The sequence below is a fragment of the Piliocolobus tephrosceles genome, chromosome 2 (genome assembly GCF_002776525.5).
Source record: "Piliocolobus tephrosceles isolate RC106 chromosome 2, ASM277652v3, whole genome shotgun sequence".
In the NCBI taxonomy this organism is placed as follows: Eukaryota; Metazoa; Chordata; class Mammalia; order Primates; family Cercopithecidae; genus Piliocolobus; species Piliocolobus tephrosceles.
This window is the reverse complement of record NC_045435.1, coordinates 148,010,399-148,028,553: the sequence shown is the minus strand read 5'-3', so window position 1 is coordinate 148,028,553 and position 18,155 is coordinate 148,010,399. Positions and strand designations below refer to the sequence as shown.

Genomic DNA, 18,155 nt, shown 5'->3' with positions numbered 1-18,155 from the left:
ACTGACTAAACTGGGAAAGCCTTGTAAAAATCAAACTCAAATTATCTACTCTCTCCTATGTAAGTTTCCAGTTGGCTGTCAGTCTGCATACCAAGTTCCCATTTCTCAGCCTTGCTTCCACTCATGCTACCACCAGCACTGGAGGCCTGCCACCCTTCACAGCTCCATTAACTAAGAGAGTCCTGACCCACACCCCAACTAGAGTTGACCATGCTGCTCCAGATGTGGCGGCTTGGTGGATATCGCCAGAGGAGGCCTCCTGCCTCAGTTCATTTTCCCCAGCCTACACACACCTCCCATCTTCCTGCCAGGACTCTCAGCTTTCTCTTATTCTTTTAATTCATCAATTCATGCTATAAATATTGGTGAAAGATGTCCTGCGTGCTGGACCCTGAGGATCCAACAGACAGCAAGACAGAGCACCCACCAGCATGAAGCTTGCCCTCAAACAGGCAGAATTTACCATGATTACCTACTTCTTTTTCAAGCTAATTGATGGTTTCCTAATCATCCCTTACCCTCTTCAAAAGATATTAAAGCCTCTAAGATGGATAGGCATCCATTAAACATTAGTAGTTTGTGTAAAAACAGAACCCAAATACAATTTCTTAATGTAGTAATTAATGATGCTCCAAACCAGTGTCTTGCAAAAGCTCAATAAATATTTATTCTATTTATCAATGAGTGGACTTTAACTAAAACATTTTTCATAGTGGTTCTTAAACCTTAGTGTATATAAGAACCTACTGAATCAGAATATCTAGGGCATGGGTCCCAGGAATGTGCAGATTTAATAAACCCCCTGGATGATTTTAATGCAGGTAGTCTGCAGCCCATGTTTTGAGAACCACTGATACACAGCCCAATCCTGATAAGCTGTAGTATATTTTTCCCTTTGGATATCTGCTGTTTAGATTGCCTAGAAATAGAGACAAAATACAAGTAAGTTTCTTCTGCTACTTTATGTATTGATTGACTGATTGACTGGCTAGCTGGCTGGCTGGTAGGAAAAGAGTGGTTCTTAATTATGTGGTTGTAGAGTACAGTGCTTTCTCATATTTGAATGTGCTTAAAATTCACCCGGAAATACAGTTAAAATGCAGTTTCTGATTCAGTAATTCTGGGATGGGGCCTGAGATTCTGCATTTCTAAGATGCTCCCAGGGGATGCCAAAACTGGCAGTCTGCAGACCACACTTTGAGAAGTTAGGACCTAGGACAATATCCGACTTCATTAAAAAGCTGCTCCATTTCACTTTGGCTTGTTTAATATAAGCCATATTTATTTTTCTTAAATAAAAGTCAAAGCCTTAACTACACTTACAGTACTCATTACAAGGGCTTCCAACTGTACCTATTTCAAACACAATATGAAAAAAAATTTCTGTTATATACTTTTCCCATTAATGTTAATGCAACATTTTAAGCCTTTAAAATTAGAAGTTCTGAAATAAGGAGATGGTGAGCTTAACTGTGTAACTTTGCAGGGATTTTGTTGCTGTTTGTTTGGGGTTTTTTACAGAGAAAGTGTGTATATTTACCGTACTCCTCAGGACGAAGACAAGCTCCAAATGTGTAGTCTGGGGGAACATTCATTGTTTCTGCAATGCTATCAAAGAAAACAAATCCTTAGTTAAAATACCCACCACATGGCATCTCTGGAATTTAAAATATGTTTGCCATATGTTCTTAGTAGCCCACATTTTATCTCATAACCAAACTATGAAGATCAAACAAAAGTTCTCCAATAGATCTTTTGTCTGATCTTCCACTTGCATTAACAATGACTGAATGCTTACACCCTCTTTCAGGAGCCCAGAATTACAAAGGGAAAACAGAATACATTCAAAGCAAAATTACCAAAGTATAAATAGAGAGCAAGACAGACAGACAGGAAAGACAAAGTAAAACGTAAACACAGTAAGTTAAATCTCTGATATCTCACAAATAATGCTTTATGCAAAATTATCCCTCTCTCTTCTCCAGTGCCCTCTGCATTTTGGAGAACTCACTGCTTTCCTGAAATCCCAAATTCTATAGACATTAACAGATTAACTGATTAACAATAAAATAATGATTTTCTTATTTAATAGATAGAATCTAATAGGCACACCAACAGTTACCACAAGAATACTTTTTAAATTCTATACAAAGAAACTATCAATTTGAAGTTAATCATTAACTTACGGATCTAAAACTCTTCCAAGTTTATGTTGAAACTTTTCTTTGAAATCATCCTCTCTTTTGGATACAAACTTAGCTCCTCTTTTCCTGCAAAATTAGAACATTATCAGGTATCTCTATTACCTAAAGTATTCTTGGCTGCCAAATATACGTAAGGTGAAGAATACCGTAGTATCATTAGGCCTTCAAGGAACAAATGTAGTTTCAAAAGAAACTCTCTGCTAAAAATAAAGTTTTATGTGTTCATTTTTCTTCCATTTACACTAAAATAAAATAAATCTTGATTAATGAATAAGGTAAGCAAACAATATTTTTAGTAAATAAAAACAAGGTGTTAATATCACTATTGTAAATGTAGCTCCTGGCCAGGCACAGTGACTCACTGCCGTAATCCCAACACTTTGGGAGGCCGAGCTGGGCAGATGGCTTCAGCTCAGGAATTTGAGACTAGCTTGGGCAACATGGCGAAACTCTGTCTCTTAAAAAAAATACAAAAACTAGCTTGGTGTGGTGGCATGCACCTGTAGTCCCAGCTACTCGAGAGGCTGAGCTAGGAGGATCGCTTGAGCCTGGGAGGCTGAGGTTGCAGTGAGCTGAGATGACGCCACTGTACTCCAGCCTGGGTGACAGAGTGAGACCCTGTCTCAAAAAAATAATATAAAGTAAGTGTAGCTTGTAAAATTGCTAGAAGAAAATTAAGCATCAGGCCAGGCACAGTGGTTCATGCCTATAATCTCAACACTTTAGGAAGCTAAAGCTGGAGGATCAGTTGAGGCCAGGAATTTGAGACAAGCCTGGGTGACACAGTGAGATCCCATCTCTACAAAAAATAAAAAAATTTAGCATCAAATAAATAAATAGCCAAAGGATATAAACAAATAACTCACATCTAGTAAGCAAATACATGGGGAATTTATAATACTCTCTAGTAATAAAATAAATGTAAAATGAAAGAATAACAAAGTGCCACTTCTAACCTAATAAACAAGCAAATATATGTAAGTATATTGAGAGAGAGAATATCTAACTTTGGCAAAAAGTATAGTAAAACATTTACAGATTGCTAGTGCAAATTCCTACAGTCCTTTTGAAAATAATTGGGCGATATGAATCAAAAAGCATAAAAACACTCATGTCCTTTTATCCACATCTAGGAACCAATAATAATGATATAATCTAGATAGCAATTAAAAATGTAGAAAAGAGGCTGGGCACGGTGGCTCACACCTGTAATCCCACCGCTTTGGGAGGCTAAAGTGGGCAGATCACTTGAGGTCAGGAGTTCGAGACCAGCCTGACCAACATGGTAAAACCCTAGCTCTACTAAAAATACAAAAATTATCCAGGTGTGGTGGTACATGCCCGTAATCCCAGGTACTTGGGAGGCTGAGGCAGGACAGTCACTTGAACCTGGGAGTCAGAGGCTGCACTAAGCCAAGAGCATGCCACGACACTCCAGCCTGGGCAACAAAGTGAGCCTGTCTCAAAAAAAAAAAATGTAGACATGTTATATGTATAAAAAATGTTTGTAGCTTATTGACTACAACAGAATAAAGAAAAGAATCAAAATATTCAGTTGTGGAGGGTGACTAAATTATATCACATTAATAAGAATACACTGCATGCATTTTCAATGCTGGGATATACAGCAATATATAATTATTTTGTGTTAGGTGGAAAACAGGATATAAAATGGGATTGCACTCTGGTGAAAACTATGCAAAAATCTACATAGGCAGCCACACTAGGATAAAATACATTAAAATGATAATAATGGCTGAATTAAAGTGAACAGGATTATAAGTGATTTTATTTTGCCAGTTTTTTGTAAAATAATTTTGTTACTTCTACTGTTGTGATTAAATGAATAAAATTTCTTTTGAAACCTGTAAAATTACAACACTATTATTTAATAACATTAAAATTAATAAATTATCTATTGTTTTGCTAAGACTAAAGACAATGAACATTACATTCTTAAACTCCATTTGCTTTTCAAAGTATCTCCTGTGCTATTGAACTACTGAGCTGAATAAATTTCTGGAGAAGAGTAACACTCTGTGGAGGAACAAAAGAAGAAATACAAGTAATTCATCTCATTTCTTCATTTCCTTCCCATTTGTTGGTGGGGGGAAGAATGTAGGTGGAGTCAGAATAAATCAATGCAGTTTAGGGCTATAACTTGAACAAACCGAGTTAATCTAAAAATCAGCTCCAGGCCAGGCGCGGTGGCTCACACCTGTAATCCCAGCACTTTGGGAGGCTGAAGTGGGTGGATCATCCTGAGGTCAGGAGTTCGAGACCAGCCTGGCCAACATGGTGAAACCCTGTCTCTACTGAAAATACAAAAATTAGCCAGAAGTAGTGGCAGGCGCCTGTAATCCCAGCTACTTGGGAGGCTGAGGCAGGAGAATCACTTGAACCTGGGAGGTGGAGGTTGCAGTGAGCCAAGATCACACCACTGCACTCTAGCCCGGGCGACAGAGTAAAACTCTGTCTCAAAAAAAAAAAAAAATCAGCTCCAAGGTACATAATTAGGAACATGCAGAGATAGGAAAAAGAACTGTAAGGCACAGAGCCAACTCTTTTTAGTCAAGAACTGCCTGGAGTATGCTTCTGCAACAATCAGGAAGTATCTGTGGGCAACCATGTATGTCAGAATATCAATAACTGCAACATCATTACACAACCTCTTAGCATTCACGAACCAACTCAGATAAAGCTCTTTGTGTGCCAGTGAATTCATTCATTCACACACACGCACAAACTCGTGCACTCACACATGCATGCCTACCATCTGATGACTCAAATCAAAGTTTGATTTGACTTTGCTTTGATTATTCAAACCAAAGGTCATAAGCAGAATATAGATAGAGATCCTTTTTGTTTATTTGTTTTTGTTTTTGTTTTTGTTTTCTGAGACAGTCTTGCTCTGTCACCCAGGCGGGAGTGCAATGGCGCCATCCCAGCTCACTGAAACCTCCGCCTCCCGGGTTCAAGTGATTCTCCTGCCTCAGCCTCCCAAGTAGCTGGGACTACAGGTGTGTGCCACCACACTCAGCTAATTTTTGTATTTTTAGTAGAGGCAGGGTTTCACTATGTTGGCCAGGCTAGTCTCGAATTCCTGACCTCGTGATCTGCCTGCCTCAGCCTCCCAAAGTGCTGGGATTATAGGCATGAGCCACCGTGCCCAGCCAATAGAGATCCTCTTTTACAGAGGAAATGTATCCCATAAAAGTTGAAAGTAAACCAAATTTGTATGTTAAATTGTGCATATAAAATTAGATGCCTCAAAATGTAAACTAACACACTTGACTCCAAGTTTATAACAGAAATCAAACCGAATGAAGTAGTGAGCTCTTTTTAAATTGCAACAAAAAGAATAAAGAATTTATCTACTGCTAGCAATAACATTCCAATTAAGTTTCAAAATACAAAAAGGGTCAGGCGCAGTGGCTCATGCCTGTAATCCCAGCATTTTGGGAGGCTGAGGTGGGCATATCACCTGAGGTCATGTTTTCGAGACCAGCCTGACAAACATGATGAAACTCCATCTCTACTAAAAATACAAAAATTAGCCAGGCATGCTGGCACACACCTGTAATCCCAGCTACTCAGGAGGCTGAGGCATGAGAATCGCTTGAACCCAGAAGGTAGAGGTTGCAGTGAGCCGAGATCATGCCACTGCATTCCAGCCTGGGTGACAGAGGGAGACTCCATCTCAAAAAAAAAGAAAAAATGTATGATCATATAAAACACTGTTCCATAAACACTATCCCCTTGGGGATAGACAAGTTGGAGGGAAGCATGCCCTGCTCACTGTTTGCCATTATAAACTTTGTGTGTTTTTCTGTGGCAACACTAAATCATTGATAGTTGCTCTGCTCTTAGGATGTTCTTGAGGACCACATTGTTGTTAATGTGTTTACCTCATATGTTTTACAAACGGATAACAAGTTTACATTTCTAACCCACTGAAAATGGATAAACCATATCTGTCTCCTTTTAAGTATCAATTTATTATATTTAATTATTAATTTCTGTAGTCCTTAAATCTTTAACTAATATCTTTACACTTTCCTTTATACATAGTTCAACTATTTTAATAATAAGAAATTTATGTTAAATTGTGCATATAAAATTAGATGCCTCAAAATGTAAACTAATAAGAAATATTTATTATGTAAATGCTTCGTCTATATCCTAAATAAAAACTGTCTCATGCAGGGTTACTATGATACTGAAAAATTTATTCTATGTGTGTGTTTTACCATCCTTATTTTGAATAATTCAAGTATCAGAAACCCATGTAATAAAGGAGGGAAAGAGGAATGGAAATCATTTTTGAAGCCCATAGACAGGTGATCAAGAATCAAGTGCCTATAGATCTGGTGCAGTGGTTAGGGCTGCCTCTAGAGCCAACACTGCCTAGATTTCATTCTTACCCCTGATACATCTGAGCTGCATGATCTTAGGCAAATGATTTAACCCCTCTGTACCTCAGCTTTTTCACCTGTAAAATGGGAAGAATAAAAATCGGAATACACCTATCCTGTGGAGTTCTTAGTAGGATTAAACTAATAATATATAAAGTGCTCAGAATTTTGCCTCTGTAACTGAGAGCTGTTATTGTCACGGAGACAAAATAGGAAAAAGAGTGAGGCAGGTTGGATACCTGCAGGAATGCTAAGTCTGTGTGCATGCTGGGCCTATGGAAACCTAGAGGGCCATTGTCTCCTTTAAAAAGGGCAGAGATCAGAACAAATCTACCCCTATCATTGACAAATGTGAATGCAAGGCCCGTGCATTAGTTTCATGTGGTTGCTATAAGAAATTAGCAAAAACTGATGGCTTTAAAAAATGTATTCTCTCACAGTTCTAGAAGCCAGAAGTCTGAAATCAAACTGTCAGCAAGGCCACATTTCCTCTAACAGCTTTAGGGGAGAATTCATTTCTTCCTTTTTTTGTTGTTTTCCCTAGAGACGGTGTCTTGCTATGTTGCCCAGGCTGGCCTCTAGCTCCTGGGTTCCAGCCATCCTCCCACCCGAGCCTCCGAAAGCACTGGGACTACAGGCATATGCCACCACACCCAGCCCATTCCTTGCTTCTTCCAAGTCTGATGGCTGTTGGCATTACTTCGCATTCCTTGGTTATAGGCACATCGCACCAATATCTATCTCCATCTTCACATACCTTCCCTTGTGCATATCTTTTCCTCTTGTGTATCAAATTTTCTTCTTCCCCTCTATAGATACTAATCATTGGATTTAACACCCACTCAGATAATCCAGAATGATCTCTTCATCTCAAGATCCTTCATTACGTCTGCAAAGACCCTTTTTCCACACAAAGTAACATTCATAGGTTCTGGGCATCGGGACATAGACATATCTTTTGGGGGAGGGTGCAACAGCACCAGTATTTAGAATCTTCAACCCATGGCACCAGTATCCACAATCTTCTGATTTTTTTAAGCATAACGAGAAATCTCGACTTTTATGAGCAACCTTCCAAAGTTTACGTGTTGGCTCAGATATAAAATATAACACAGGAAATGAAAAACTAAGGACCCAATTTTGTTTTCTAGGGAAGTAGTTTTTACAGCATGAAGACATAAAAAGGTCACAATTTGAAAAAGTTGAGTCTGATGCTCAGGTGCCCAAATAAGTATTCAACAAAGCTGAATAACAAATATCAGGTCAAGACAGGATGGTTATCCATGCCTTTATTCCCAGCTATTCAGAAGGCTGAGGTGAATAGCTTGAGTCCAGGAGTTCAAGGTTGCAGTGAGCTATGATGGCCCTACTACACTCCAGCCTGGGTTAATAGAGCAACGTGCTGTCTCAATAAATAAATAAACAAATTTCAGGTCGATTACAATTGTCTTGGTAGAGTTTTGAAAGTCCATTGTATTTAAGAAACACAAATAAAGTTGATCCCAGAGAGTTAAAACATGCATATATGTCTTTATATTTGCTTGTAACTTCAGAATAAAGACAGTAAAAAAAAGTATCATTTTTACCTCTGTAAGAACTAGACAGGATGGGTGTCAGAAGTGAAATACATTGCACTGTTTTTTCTAATTTTTTCTAATCATTTTGTTTGAACCATATCATTTTATTACCTCTTCAAAAAAATAAATTTTAAAAATCAACTTTTCTTTAAGTCCAAATGTCTAACACTTGTTCCTGGGCACAGTGTAATTAAACTTACATTTGTAGTTCATGGAGCCAATATAAAGATTTTGCCATGGCTCGTCCATCATCAAAATGTGGTGTTGGTACTCCATACACTTTAAACCTATGGAAACTTGATGGGTTATACTTTCGGTTCTTTGCCTCTCCTGTGGAAAAAGAAAGGAAGACTTATGATTTAAGCAACACAAATAACCTTATCTTGCAAGATGCACATTATGTTCTCATTGACATTGAAAATGAGAATGGAACAAAAAATGAAATTGTAACAGTGCAGAAACTGCACAGATTTAACTAATAAAGACATAAGCATTCCCCCATGTGAGCTGGGAGACTGGTGGGATGCTACACACAACAATACCTTGTGTTAATATTTGAAAAGCTATATGTAAAAAACTCCAAAGTCTCCATCAAAAAACTGTTAGAACTAATGAATTTGGCCAGGCACACCAGTGGCTCATGCCTATAATCCCAGCAATTTGGGAGGCCGAGACTGGTGGATCACTTGAGGCCAGGAGTTTGAGACCAGTCTGGCCAACATGGTGAAACCCTGTCTTCTCTAAAACTACAAAAATTAGCTGGTCGTAATGGCATGCACCTGTAATCCCACCTATCTGGGAGGCTGAGGCAGGAGAATCGCTTGAACCCAGAAGGCGGAGGTTGCAGTGAGCTGAGATCATGCCACTGCACTCCAGCCTGGGCAACAGAGTAAGGCTCTTTCTCAAAAAAAAAAAAAAAAAGAAAAGAAAAGAACTAATAAATGAATTAAGTAAAGTCAAAGAATACAAAATCAACACATAAAAATCCATGGCATTTCTATAAAAAATAACAACCTAGACAAAAAAGAAATCAAGAAAATAATTTAATTTATGATAGCCTAAAAAAAAAAAATACTTAGGAATAAACTTAACCAAGGCGGTAAAAGACCTGTACACTGAAAACTATAAAACAATGATGAAAGAAATTGAAGAGGACACAAATAAAATGAAAAGATATTCCACGCTCATCGATCAGAATAATTAATTTTCTTAAAATGTTCATACTACCCAAAGCAAAATAGATTCAATGTGATCCCTATCAAAATTCCAGTAGCATTCTTCACAGAAACAGAAAAAAAAAATCCTAAAATTTATATAGAACCACAAAAGGCTCTGGATAGCCAAAGTAATTATAAGGAAAAAGAAAAAAAGTTAGAGGCATTACATGTTTGGATTTAAATTATATTACAGAGCTGTAGTAATTAGAACAGTATGGTACTGGCAACAGACATACAGACTAGTGGAACAGAATGGAGAGCCCAGAAATAAATCCAAACATATACAATGCACTAATTTTCAACAAGAGCAGCAAGAAGAAACAATGGAGCAAGGATAGTCTCTTCAATAAATGGTCCTGGGAATCCTGATGTCCACATGCAGCACCATACACAAAAATCAACTCAAAACAGATTAAAAAAAAAAAAAAATGTAAGACCTGAAACCATAAAACTCATAGAAGAAAAAACAGAGGAAAAATTTATTGACATTGGCCTTGGCAATGATGTCTTAAATACAAAAGCTCAGACTACAAAAGCAGAAATAAATAAATGAGACTACATCAAATTAAAAACCTTCTGCACAGCAAAGGAAACAATCACCAAAATGAAAAGGCAACCTATGAGTTGGGAAAAAAATACTTGCAAACTATATATCTGATAGAGGGTTAATATTCAAAATTTATAGAAAATATGTAACTCAATTCTTTTTTTTTTTTTTTTTTTTTTTTGAGACAGAGTCTTGCTCTGTCACCCAGGCTGGAGTGCAGTGGTGTGGTCTTGGCTCACTGCAACCTCCACCTCCTGGGTTCACACCATTCCCCTGCCTCAGCCTCCCAAGTAGCTGGAACTACAGACGCCTGCCACCACGCCTGGCTAATTTTTGTTTTTTTAGTAGAGACGAGGTTTCACTGTGTTAGCCAGGATGGTCTCCATCTTCTGACCTCATGATCCGCCCGCCTTGGCCCCCCAAAGTGCTGGGATTACAGGTGTGAGCCACCGCACCCCGCCATGTAACTCAATTCTTAAAATGGGTGAAGAACTTTAATATTTAGAAAGTAAGTAAGGACATTGTATGGGAAAAAGACATATCGATGAAAAACGCAGGGTTTCCACCACTGTTATGGAAATCCTGAAGATCAAGGGAGGTATGACAATGATTTAGGTCCCTGGCAGCACTTTCAACTACACTAAGATTTGAGAGGTTTGGTGTTTTGCACTTGTTCGATTTTGTGCGATCATCAGAACATTGTGACCCTCATATTTCATTGTAATAATTTCCCTCATATTAGAAACATTCAAAGGGTAACTGAGGGCTAAGAACCCAGCAGAGGAGTCTTTTTATTTAAAATTGAATACTGTGCTTTTTTCTTTTCAAGTCTTGATGTGGTGTTAGTTTTCAATTTCAAGATAAGAAAGTAGGACTGAAACTAGAGAACAACCAAGAAGGTAAGAAATGATGGAGTAAAGACATTCAGCCTCACTAGTAATTCAAATAATGTAAATAAAAACAGTAAATGTCTTGTTATTGAAGTAACAAGAAATTATAATTGTCTCTTAGTTAAACAAAAATAAAGAAGATTGGATGAGCTCATTATTGGGAAGCGTGTGGAGAAATGGATATTCTCATACTCTGGGTCTAAGGGCAAATTGGGCAGTAATTTGAGCTGACAGTTTGGCTCTAAAAGTAAAAATTTCTCAGAAATCTAGGAATGTAACTTAAGGAAATAGCCAATCACATTTACAAAGGTATATAAACAATATGTTTCTGTAATAGTGAAAATATAATGTAGATACTGACATGAAAAGACATTCCAAAATATTTCATAAGACAAAAAAAAAAGCAAAAGGAAAAAAGTATATATGATGTGCAATAAAATGAACATACATACTGATATATATAAAAGTGCAAAGGAAAACATCTATGAAAGTATTATCGGCCGGGTGTGGTGGCTCACGCCAGTAATCCTAGCACTTTAGGAGGCCGAGGCAGATGGATCACCTGAGGTCAGAAGCTCGAGACCAGCCTGATCAACATGGTGAAACCCTGTCTCTACTAAAAATACAGAAATAGCTAGGCTTGGTGGCAGGTGCCTATAATCCCAGCTACTTGGGAAGCTGAGGCAGGAGAATTGCTTGAACCCAGGTGGCAGAGGTTGCAGTAAGCCGAGATCATGCCACTTCACTCCAGCCTGGACGAAAGAGCAAAACTCCATCTCAAAAAAAGAGAAAAGAGAAGAAAGAAAGAATCATCAGTGTGAGATAGAGAGTTGTGGGAATTTTTTTGTATATTGTATATTTCTATATAGCTTTCATTTTATAAACGTATCACTTTAGTAATGATTAAAATTGTTATTTTATAGTATTAAGTGTATTTTAAATGTTGTATATCCATATTTATTGCTATTTACATATTATTTAAGTAAAACATTTAAAATATATAGAGCAGGCTCCCTAAAAGCATGGTGAGTAATATCCCGTTTATTTAATGATTAATGATTTAATGGCTCAAGGATGGGGGTTAGAAAAAATGTTCAGAGTGCAGCACACCAACATGACATAAGTATACATATGTAACAAACCTGCACGTTATGCACATGTACCCTAGAACTTAAAGTATAATTAAAAAAAAAAAAGAAAAAAAGAAAAAATGTTCAGAGAGAGGAAGTGGAGCAAGATGGCAGAATAGAAAGCTCCACCGATCATGTCCCAGTCCTGTGTCCCAGACCTACACCCGCCCCCCACCCGCTACAAGGACACCAAGTTGACAACTATCTACACAGATATTAGTGCCCATCTCAAAAATCAGGTGGGCAACTCATAGTACCTGGTTTTAACTTCATAGCACTGAAAAAAAAAAAAGGCACTGAAGAGACAGAAAAAAGTTTTAAATCACGAACACCACCCCTCCCCAACCCCGGCAGCAGCAGAGTGGTGTAGAGAGCTTCTCCTGGCACCAGGGCAGGGAGAACACAGCAATTGTGAGGTATTAAACTCAGTGCTTTCCTGTTAGAGCAGAATGGAAAACTGAACCAAACTCAGCTGATGCCTGTCCACAGAGGCAGCATTTAAATCAGCCCTATCAAAAAAGGAATTGCCAATCCCAGTAGTCCGAACTTGAGTGCCCGCAAACGTCGCCACCAAGGGCTACAGCACTCTGTGTCTCCAAGTAACCTTGAAAGGTGGTCTAGGCCGTAAGGACTGGAACTCTTAGGCGACTCCCAGAGCAGAACCAGGCCCAGAGACAGTGGACTAGGGGCGGGACACATGTCATACTGGGACACCAGCTGGGGCAGCCAAGGGAATGCTGGCATCACCCCTCCCCTAACCCCAGGCTGCACAACTCAGCTCATGGCTCCAAAAGGGACCCCTTCCTTCCGCTTGAGGAGAGGAGAGGAAAGAGCAGGGAAGACGTCACCTTGCATCTAGGATACCACCTCAGCCACAGCAAGATAGGGCACTGGTGGGACTCAGACGGCCGCCATTCCAGGGTCTGGTTTGCAGATGACATTTCTAGACACATCCCGGGCCAAAAGGGAACCCACTGCTTTGAAGGAAGGAACCCAATCCTGCCAGCATCCATCACCTGCTAACTGAAGAGCTCTTGGGCCCTGAATAACCAGCTGCAGTTATTCAGGGCCCAGGTAGTACATCAAGGGTCTTGGGTAAGCCTCTTAGACTTCCTGGCTTCAGAAGAGACTTAGCACATTATCAGCTGTGATGGCTACAGAGCAAAACTCCTTCTGCTTGAGAAAAGTAGAGGGAAAAGTATAGTAAAGAGGACTTTGTCTTACACCTTGGGTAAGAGCATGCCCCCAGGGGAGTAGAGCACCAAGTAGACTCCTTGGGTTCCCAATTCCAGGACTTGGCTCTTGAAAATAACATTTCTGGACCTGCTCTGGGCCAGAGGGGAACCCACTGACTTGAAGGGTAAGTACCAGGCCATTAACCTCAAGCTGACTTAAGAGACCTTGGGCCTTAAGAGAACATTGGTGATAGTCTGGCATTATTCTCATGGCCTGGGGTGGCAGTGGCTACCCAGTGAAGTTCCTCTGCCTTTGGGAAGGGGAGGGAAGAGTGGGAAAGACTGTATCTTGTGGTTTGAGTGCCAGCTCAGCTGCAATACAATAGAATACCTGGTAGACGTCTAAAGTTTTTGACTCTAGTCCTTGACTCCCAGACAGTACTTCTGTACCCACCCAAGGCCTGGGGGACCTCACCACCCTGAAGGGAAGAACACAGGCCTGGCGGGCTTTGCCACCTATTAATTGTAGAGCCCCAGGACCTTGAGTGAACATAGGCTGCAGCCAGAGGTTGAGTACAGCAGGACTTGGGTGAGACCAAATGCTACACTAGCTTCAAGTGTGATCCAATACAGTCAGCAGTGGTGGCCACAGGGGTACTTGTGTCACTCAACCCCCAACTTTAGGTGACTCAGAACAGAGAGAAAGACTGTATGTTTAGGAGAAAGTAAAGCAAAAGAACATGAATTTCTGCCTTGTAACCCAGGGAATGCTCCTGGATCTTGTCCAAGTTCATCAAGGCAGTACCTCTACAAGTTTGCAAAAACTAGTGTTACTGGGCTTGGGGTGCCTCCTAAAGCAGATACAGCTTAGATCACCACACCCAAGTCCTTTCATATATCTGGAAAGCATTTCCAAGATGAACGGGTACAAATAAGCACAGACAGTGAGAACTACAATAAATATCTAACTGTTCAATGCCAGACACCAAGGAACATCTACAAGTATCAACACCATCTAGGAAAATATGACTTCACTAAATAAACTAGATAAGACACCAGGGACCAATCACGGAGCAACAGAGCTATATGTCCTTTCAGACAGAGAATTCAAAATAGCTGTGTTGAGGAAACTCAAAAGACATTTAAGATAACACAGAGAAGGAATTCAAAATTCTATCAGGTAAATTTAAGAAAGAGACTGAAATAATTAAAAAGAAACAAGCAAAGGCCAAGCGTGGTAGCTCACACCTATAATTTCAGCACTTTGGGAGGCTGAGGCGGGTAAATCACCTAAGGCCACGAGTTCAAGACCAGCCTGGCCAACATGGTGAAACCCCATCTCTACTAAAAATACAAAAATTAGCCAGGCGTGATGGTGCCTATAATCCCTGCTACTGGGGAGGCTGAGACAAGAGAATCACTTGAACCTAGGAGAGGGAGGTTGCAGTGAGCCAAGATCACACCACTGCACTCCAGACTGGGCATCAGAGTAAGACTTCATTTTAAAAAACAAAAACAACAACAACAACAAACAAAAAAAGAATCAAGCAGAAATTCTGGAGCTGAAAAATTCAATTGACAGACTGAAAAGTACATCAGTCTCTCAATAGCAGAACTGATCAAGCAGAAGAAAGAGTTCATGAGCTTGAAGAGAGGCTATTTGAAAATACAATCAGAGAAGACAAAAGAAAAAAAAATTAAAAGAATGAAGTACAACTAAAAGATATAGAAAAATAGTCTCAAAGGGGCAAATCTAAGAGTTATTGGCCTTGCCAAGCAAGGTGGCTCACATTTGTAATCCCAGTACTTTGGGGGGCCAAGGTGCAAAGATCACTTAAGCCCAGGAATTTGAGACTAGCCTGAGCAACACAGTGAGACTAAATTTATTATTTTTTTTATTTTATTTTATCTTTAAAGTTATTGCCCTTAAAGAGAAAATAGACAAAGAGATAGGAGTAGAAAGTTTATTCAAAGAGATAGCAGAGAACTTCCCAAATCTAGAGAAAGATATCGATATCCAAGTACAAGAAGGTTATAGAACATCAAGCAGATTTAACCCAAAGAAGATTACCTCAAGACATTGAATAATCAAACTCCCAAAGGTTAAGGATGAAGAAAGGATTCTAAAAGCAGTGAGAGAAAAGAAACAACATACAATGGAGCTTCAATAAATCTGGCAGTAGACTTTTCAGTGGAAACTTCACAGGAGAGAGTACCATGACACATTTAAAGTGCTGCAGAAAAGAAACTTTTATTCTAGAATAGTATATCTTATCTGGTGAAAATATCCTTCACACATGATGAAGAAATAAAGACTCTCCCAGGCCAAAAAATAAAAACAAAAAGCAGAGGAATTTCATAAATACCAGACCTGTCTTACAAGAAATGCTTAAGGGAGTACTTCAATTTCAATCAGAAAGAAAAAAATATTAATAAGCAATGAATAATCACCTGAAGGTGCAAAACTCACTGATAATAGTAAGCACACAGAAACACACAGAGTAGTATAGCACTATAACTGTGGTATCCAAACTACTCTTATCCTGAGTAGATAGACTAAACAATGAACCAATCAAAAATAATAACTACAACAACTTTTCAAGACATAGAGATTATAAGAAGATATAAACAGAAACAACAGAGTTAAAAAGGTAAGGGGAGAAAGTTAAGACATAGAGTTTTTATTTTTCCTTGTTTGTTGTTTATGCAAATAGTGTTAAGTCGTTATCAGGTTAAAATAATGGGTTTAAGATAATATTTGCAAGTCTCATGGGATTCATCTTTGGGACCCAAGTAATTTTTTAACATACGCAAATCAATCAATGGGATATATCATATCAACAGAATGAAGAGTAAAAAACCCGTGTGATCATTTCAATTGATGCTGAAAAAGCATTTGATAAAATTAAACATCCCTTCAACATTAGCAGTGGCTAATGCCTGTAATAATAATAGTAGCAATTCAACATTAGCAGTGGCTAATGCCTGTAATAATAAAAACCCTCAACACACTGGATATAGAAGGAACACACTTCAGTATAATAAAAGCCGTACACAACAGAATCCCAGCTAGGATGATACTGAATGGGAAAAGACTGAAAGTTCTTCCTTTATACTGGAAGTCCAAGCTACAGCAATCAGACAAGAGAAAGATATAAAGGGCATGCGAATTGGAAAGAAAGAGGCCAAATTACCCTTATTTGCAGATGATATGATCTTATATTTAGAAAAATCTAAAGAATCCACAAGAAAATTATTAGAACTGATAAATTCAGTAAAGTTACAAGATACAAAATAAACATAAAAATCAGTAGCATTTCTATATACCAACAGTGAATGATGTGAAAAAGAAATTTAAAAAGTAATCCCATGTATTAAACACAATAGCCACACATAAAATTAAATATCTAGGAATTAATCAAAGATTTCTATAATGAAAACTATAAAACACTGATGAAAGAAATTGAACAGGACACCAAAAAATCAAAAACCATTTTATGTTCATGAATTGGAAGAATCAATATTGTTAAAATGTCCATACTACAAAAGCAATCTACAGATTCAATGCAATCCCTACAAAAATAGCAATGACATTCTTCACAGAAATAGAAAAAAAATCCTAAAGTGTATATGAAACCACAAAATACCCAGAAAAGTCAAAGTAAAATGATCAAAACTGGAGTAATCACGTTACCTGACTTCAAATTATACTACAGAGCTGTAGTAACCAAAACAGCATGGTACTAGCAGAAAAACAGACACATAGACCAATGGAACAGAATAAAGAATCCAAACAAATCCACACACCTACAGTGAAGTCATTTTTGGCAAAGGTGCCAAGAACATACACTGAGGAAAAGACAGTCTCTTCAACAAATGGTGCTGGGAAAACTGGATATTCATATGCAAAAGAATGAAACTAGACCCCTATCTCTTGCCATATACAACAATAAAATCAAAATGGATTAAAAACTTAAATCTAAGACCTCAAACTATGAAACTACAAGAAAACATTGGGGAAAATCTCCAGGACATTGATCTGGGCAAAATTTCTGGAGTAATATCCCACAAGCACAGGCAACCAAAGCAAAAAAGGACAAACGGGATCATGACAAGTTAAAAAGCTTCTGCACTGCAAAGGATAAAATCAACTAAGTGAAAAGACAACCTACAGAATGGGAGAATATACTTGCCAACTACCCATCTGACAAGAGATTAATAACCAGGATATACAAGGAACTCAACTCTATAGAAAAAAAAAATAATAATCTGATCAAAAAAGTGGACAAAACATTTAAATAGACATTTCATAAAAAAAATACAAATAGCAGACATATGAAAAGGTGCTCAACATCACTAATCATCAGAGAAATGCAAATCAGAAGTACGATAAGATATCATCCCACCCCAGTTAAAATGGCTTATATCCAAAATACAGGCAATAACAAATGCTGGTGAGGGCGTGGAGAAATAGGAACCCTTGTACACTGTTGGTGGTAAGGCAAATTAGTACAAACACTATGGTGAACAATTCGGAGGTTCCTCAAAAAACTAAAACTTGAGCTACCATATGATCCAGCAATCCCACTGCTGGGTATATACCCATAAGAAAGGAAACCAGGCTGGGAGCAGTGGCCAATGCCTGTAATCTCAGCACTTTGGGATACCAAGATGGGTGGATCACCTGAGGTCAGGAGTTCAAGATCAGCCTGGTAAACATGGCAAAATCCCGTCTCTACTAAAAATACAAAAATTAACCAGGCATGATAGCAGGCACCTGTAATCCCAACTACTTGGAAGGCTGAGGCTGGAGAATGGCTTGAACCCAGGAGACAGAGGTTGCAGTGAGCCGAGATCATACCACTGCACTCCAGCCTGGGCAACAGAGCAAGAATTCATCTCAAAAAAAGAAAAAAAAAAAAAAGAAAAGAAAATCAGTATATCAGAGAGATTACATGCACTCCTGTGTTTGTTTCAGCACTGTTTACAATGACATTTGG

The 18,155-nt window shown here is 38.5% G+C and overlaps 1 protein-coding gene across 2 annotated transcripts in view; it reads right to left on the bottom strand.

Annotated features, from left to right (window-relative positions):
• Positions 1-18,155, bottom strand: part of EFHB (EF-hand domain family member B) — a 72,412-nt gene that overhangs the window by 17,478 nt on the left and 36,779 nt on the right. For both annotated transcript variants that reach the window (XM_023207318.1, XM_023207317.1), the window contains exons 6-8: positions 8,397-8,526; positions 2,187-2,270; positions 1,541-1,608 (exon numbers count right to left, since the gene is read on the bottom strand). In XM_023207318.1, coding sequence (XP_023063086.1) covers positions 1,541-1,608; positions 2,187-2,270; positions 8,397-8,526 — 282 coding nt within the window. The remainder of the gene's footprint in view (positions 1-1,540; positions 1,609-2,186; positions 2,271-8,396; positions 8,527-18,155) is intronic.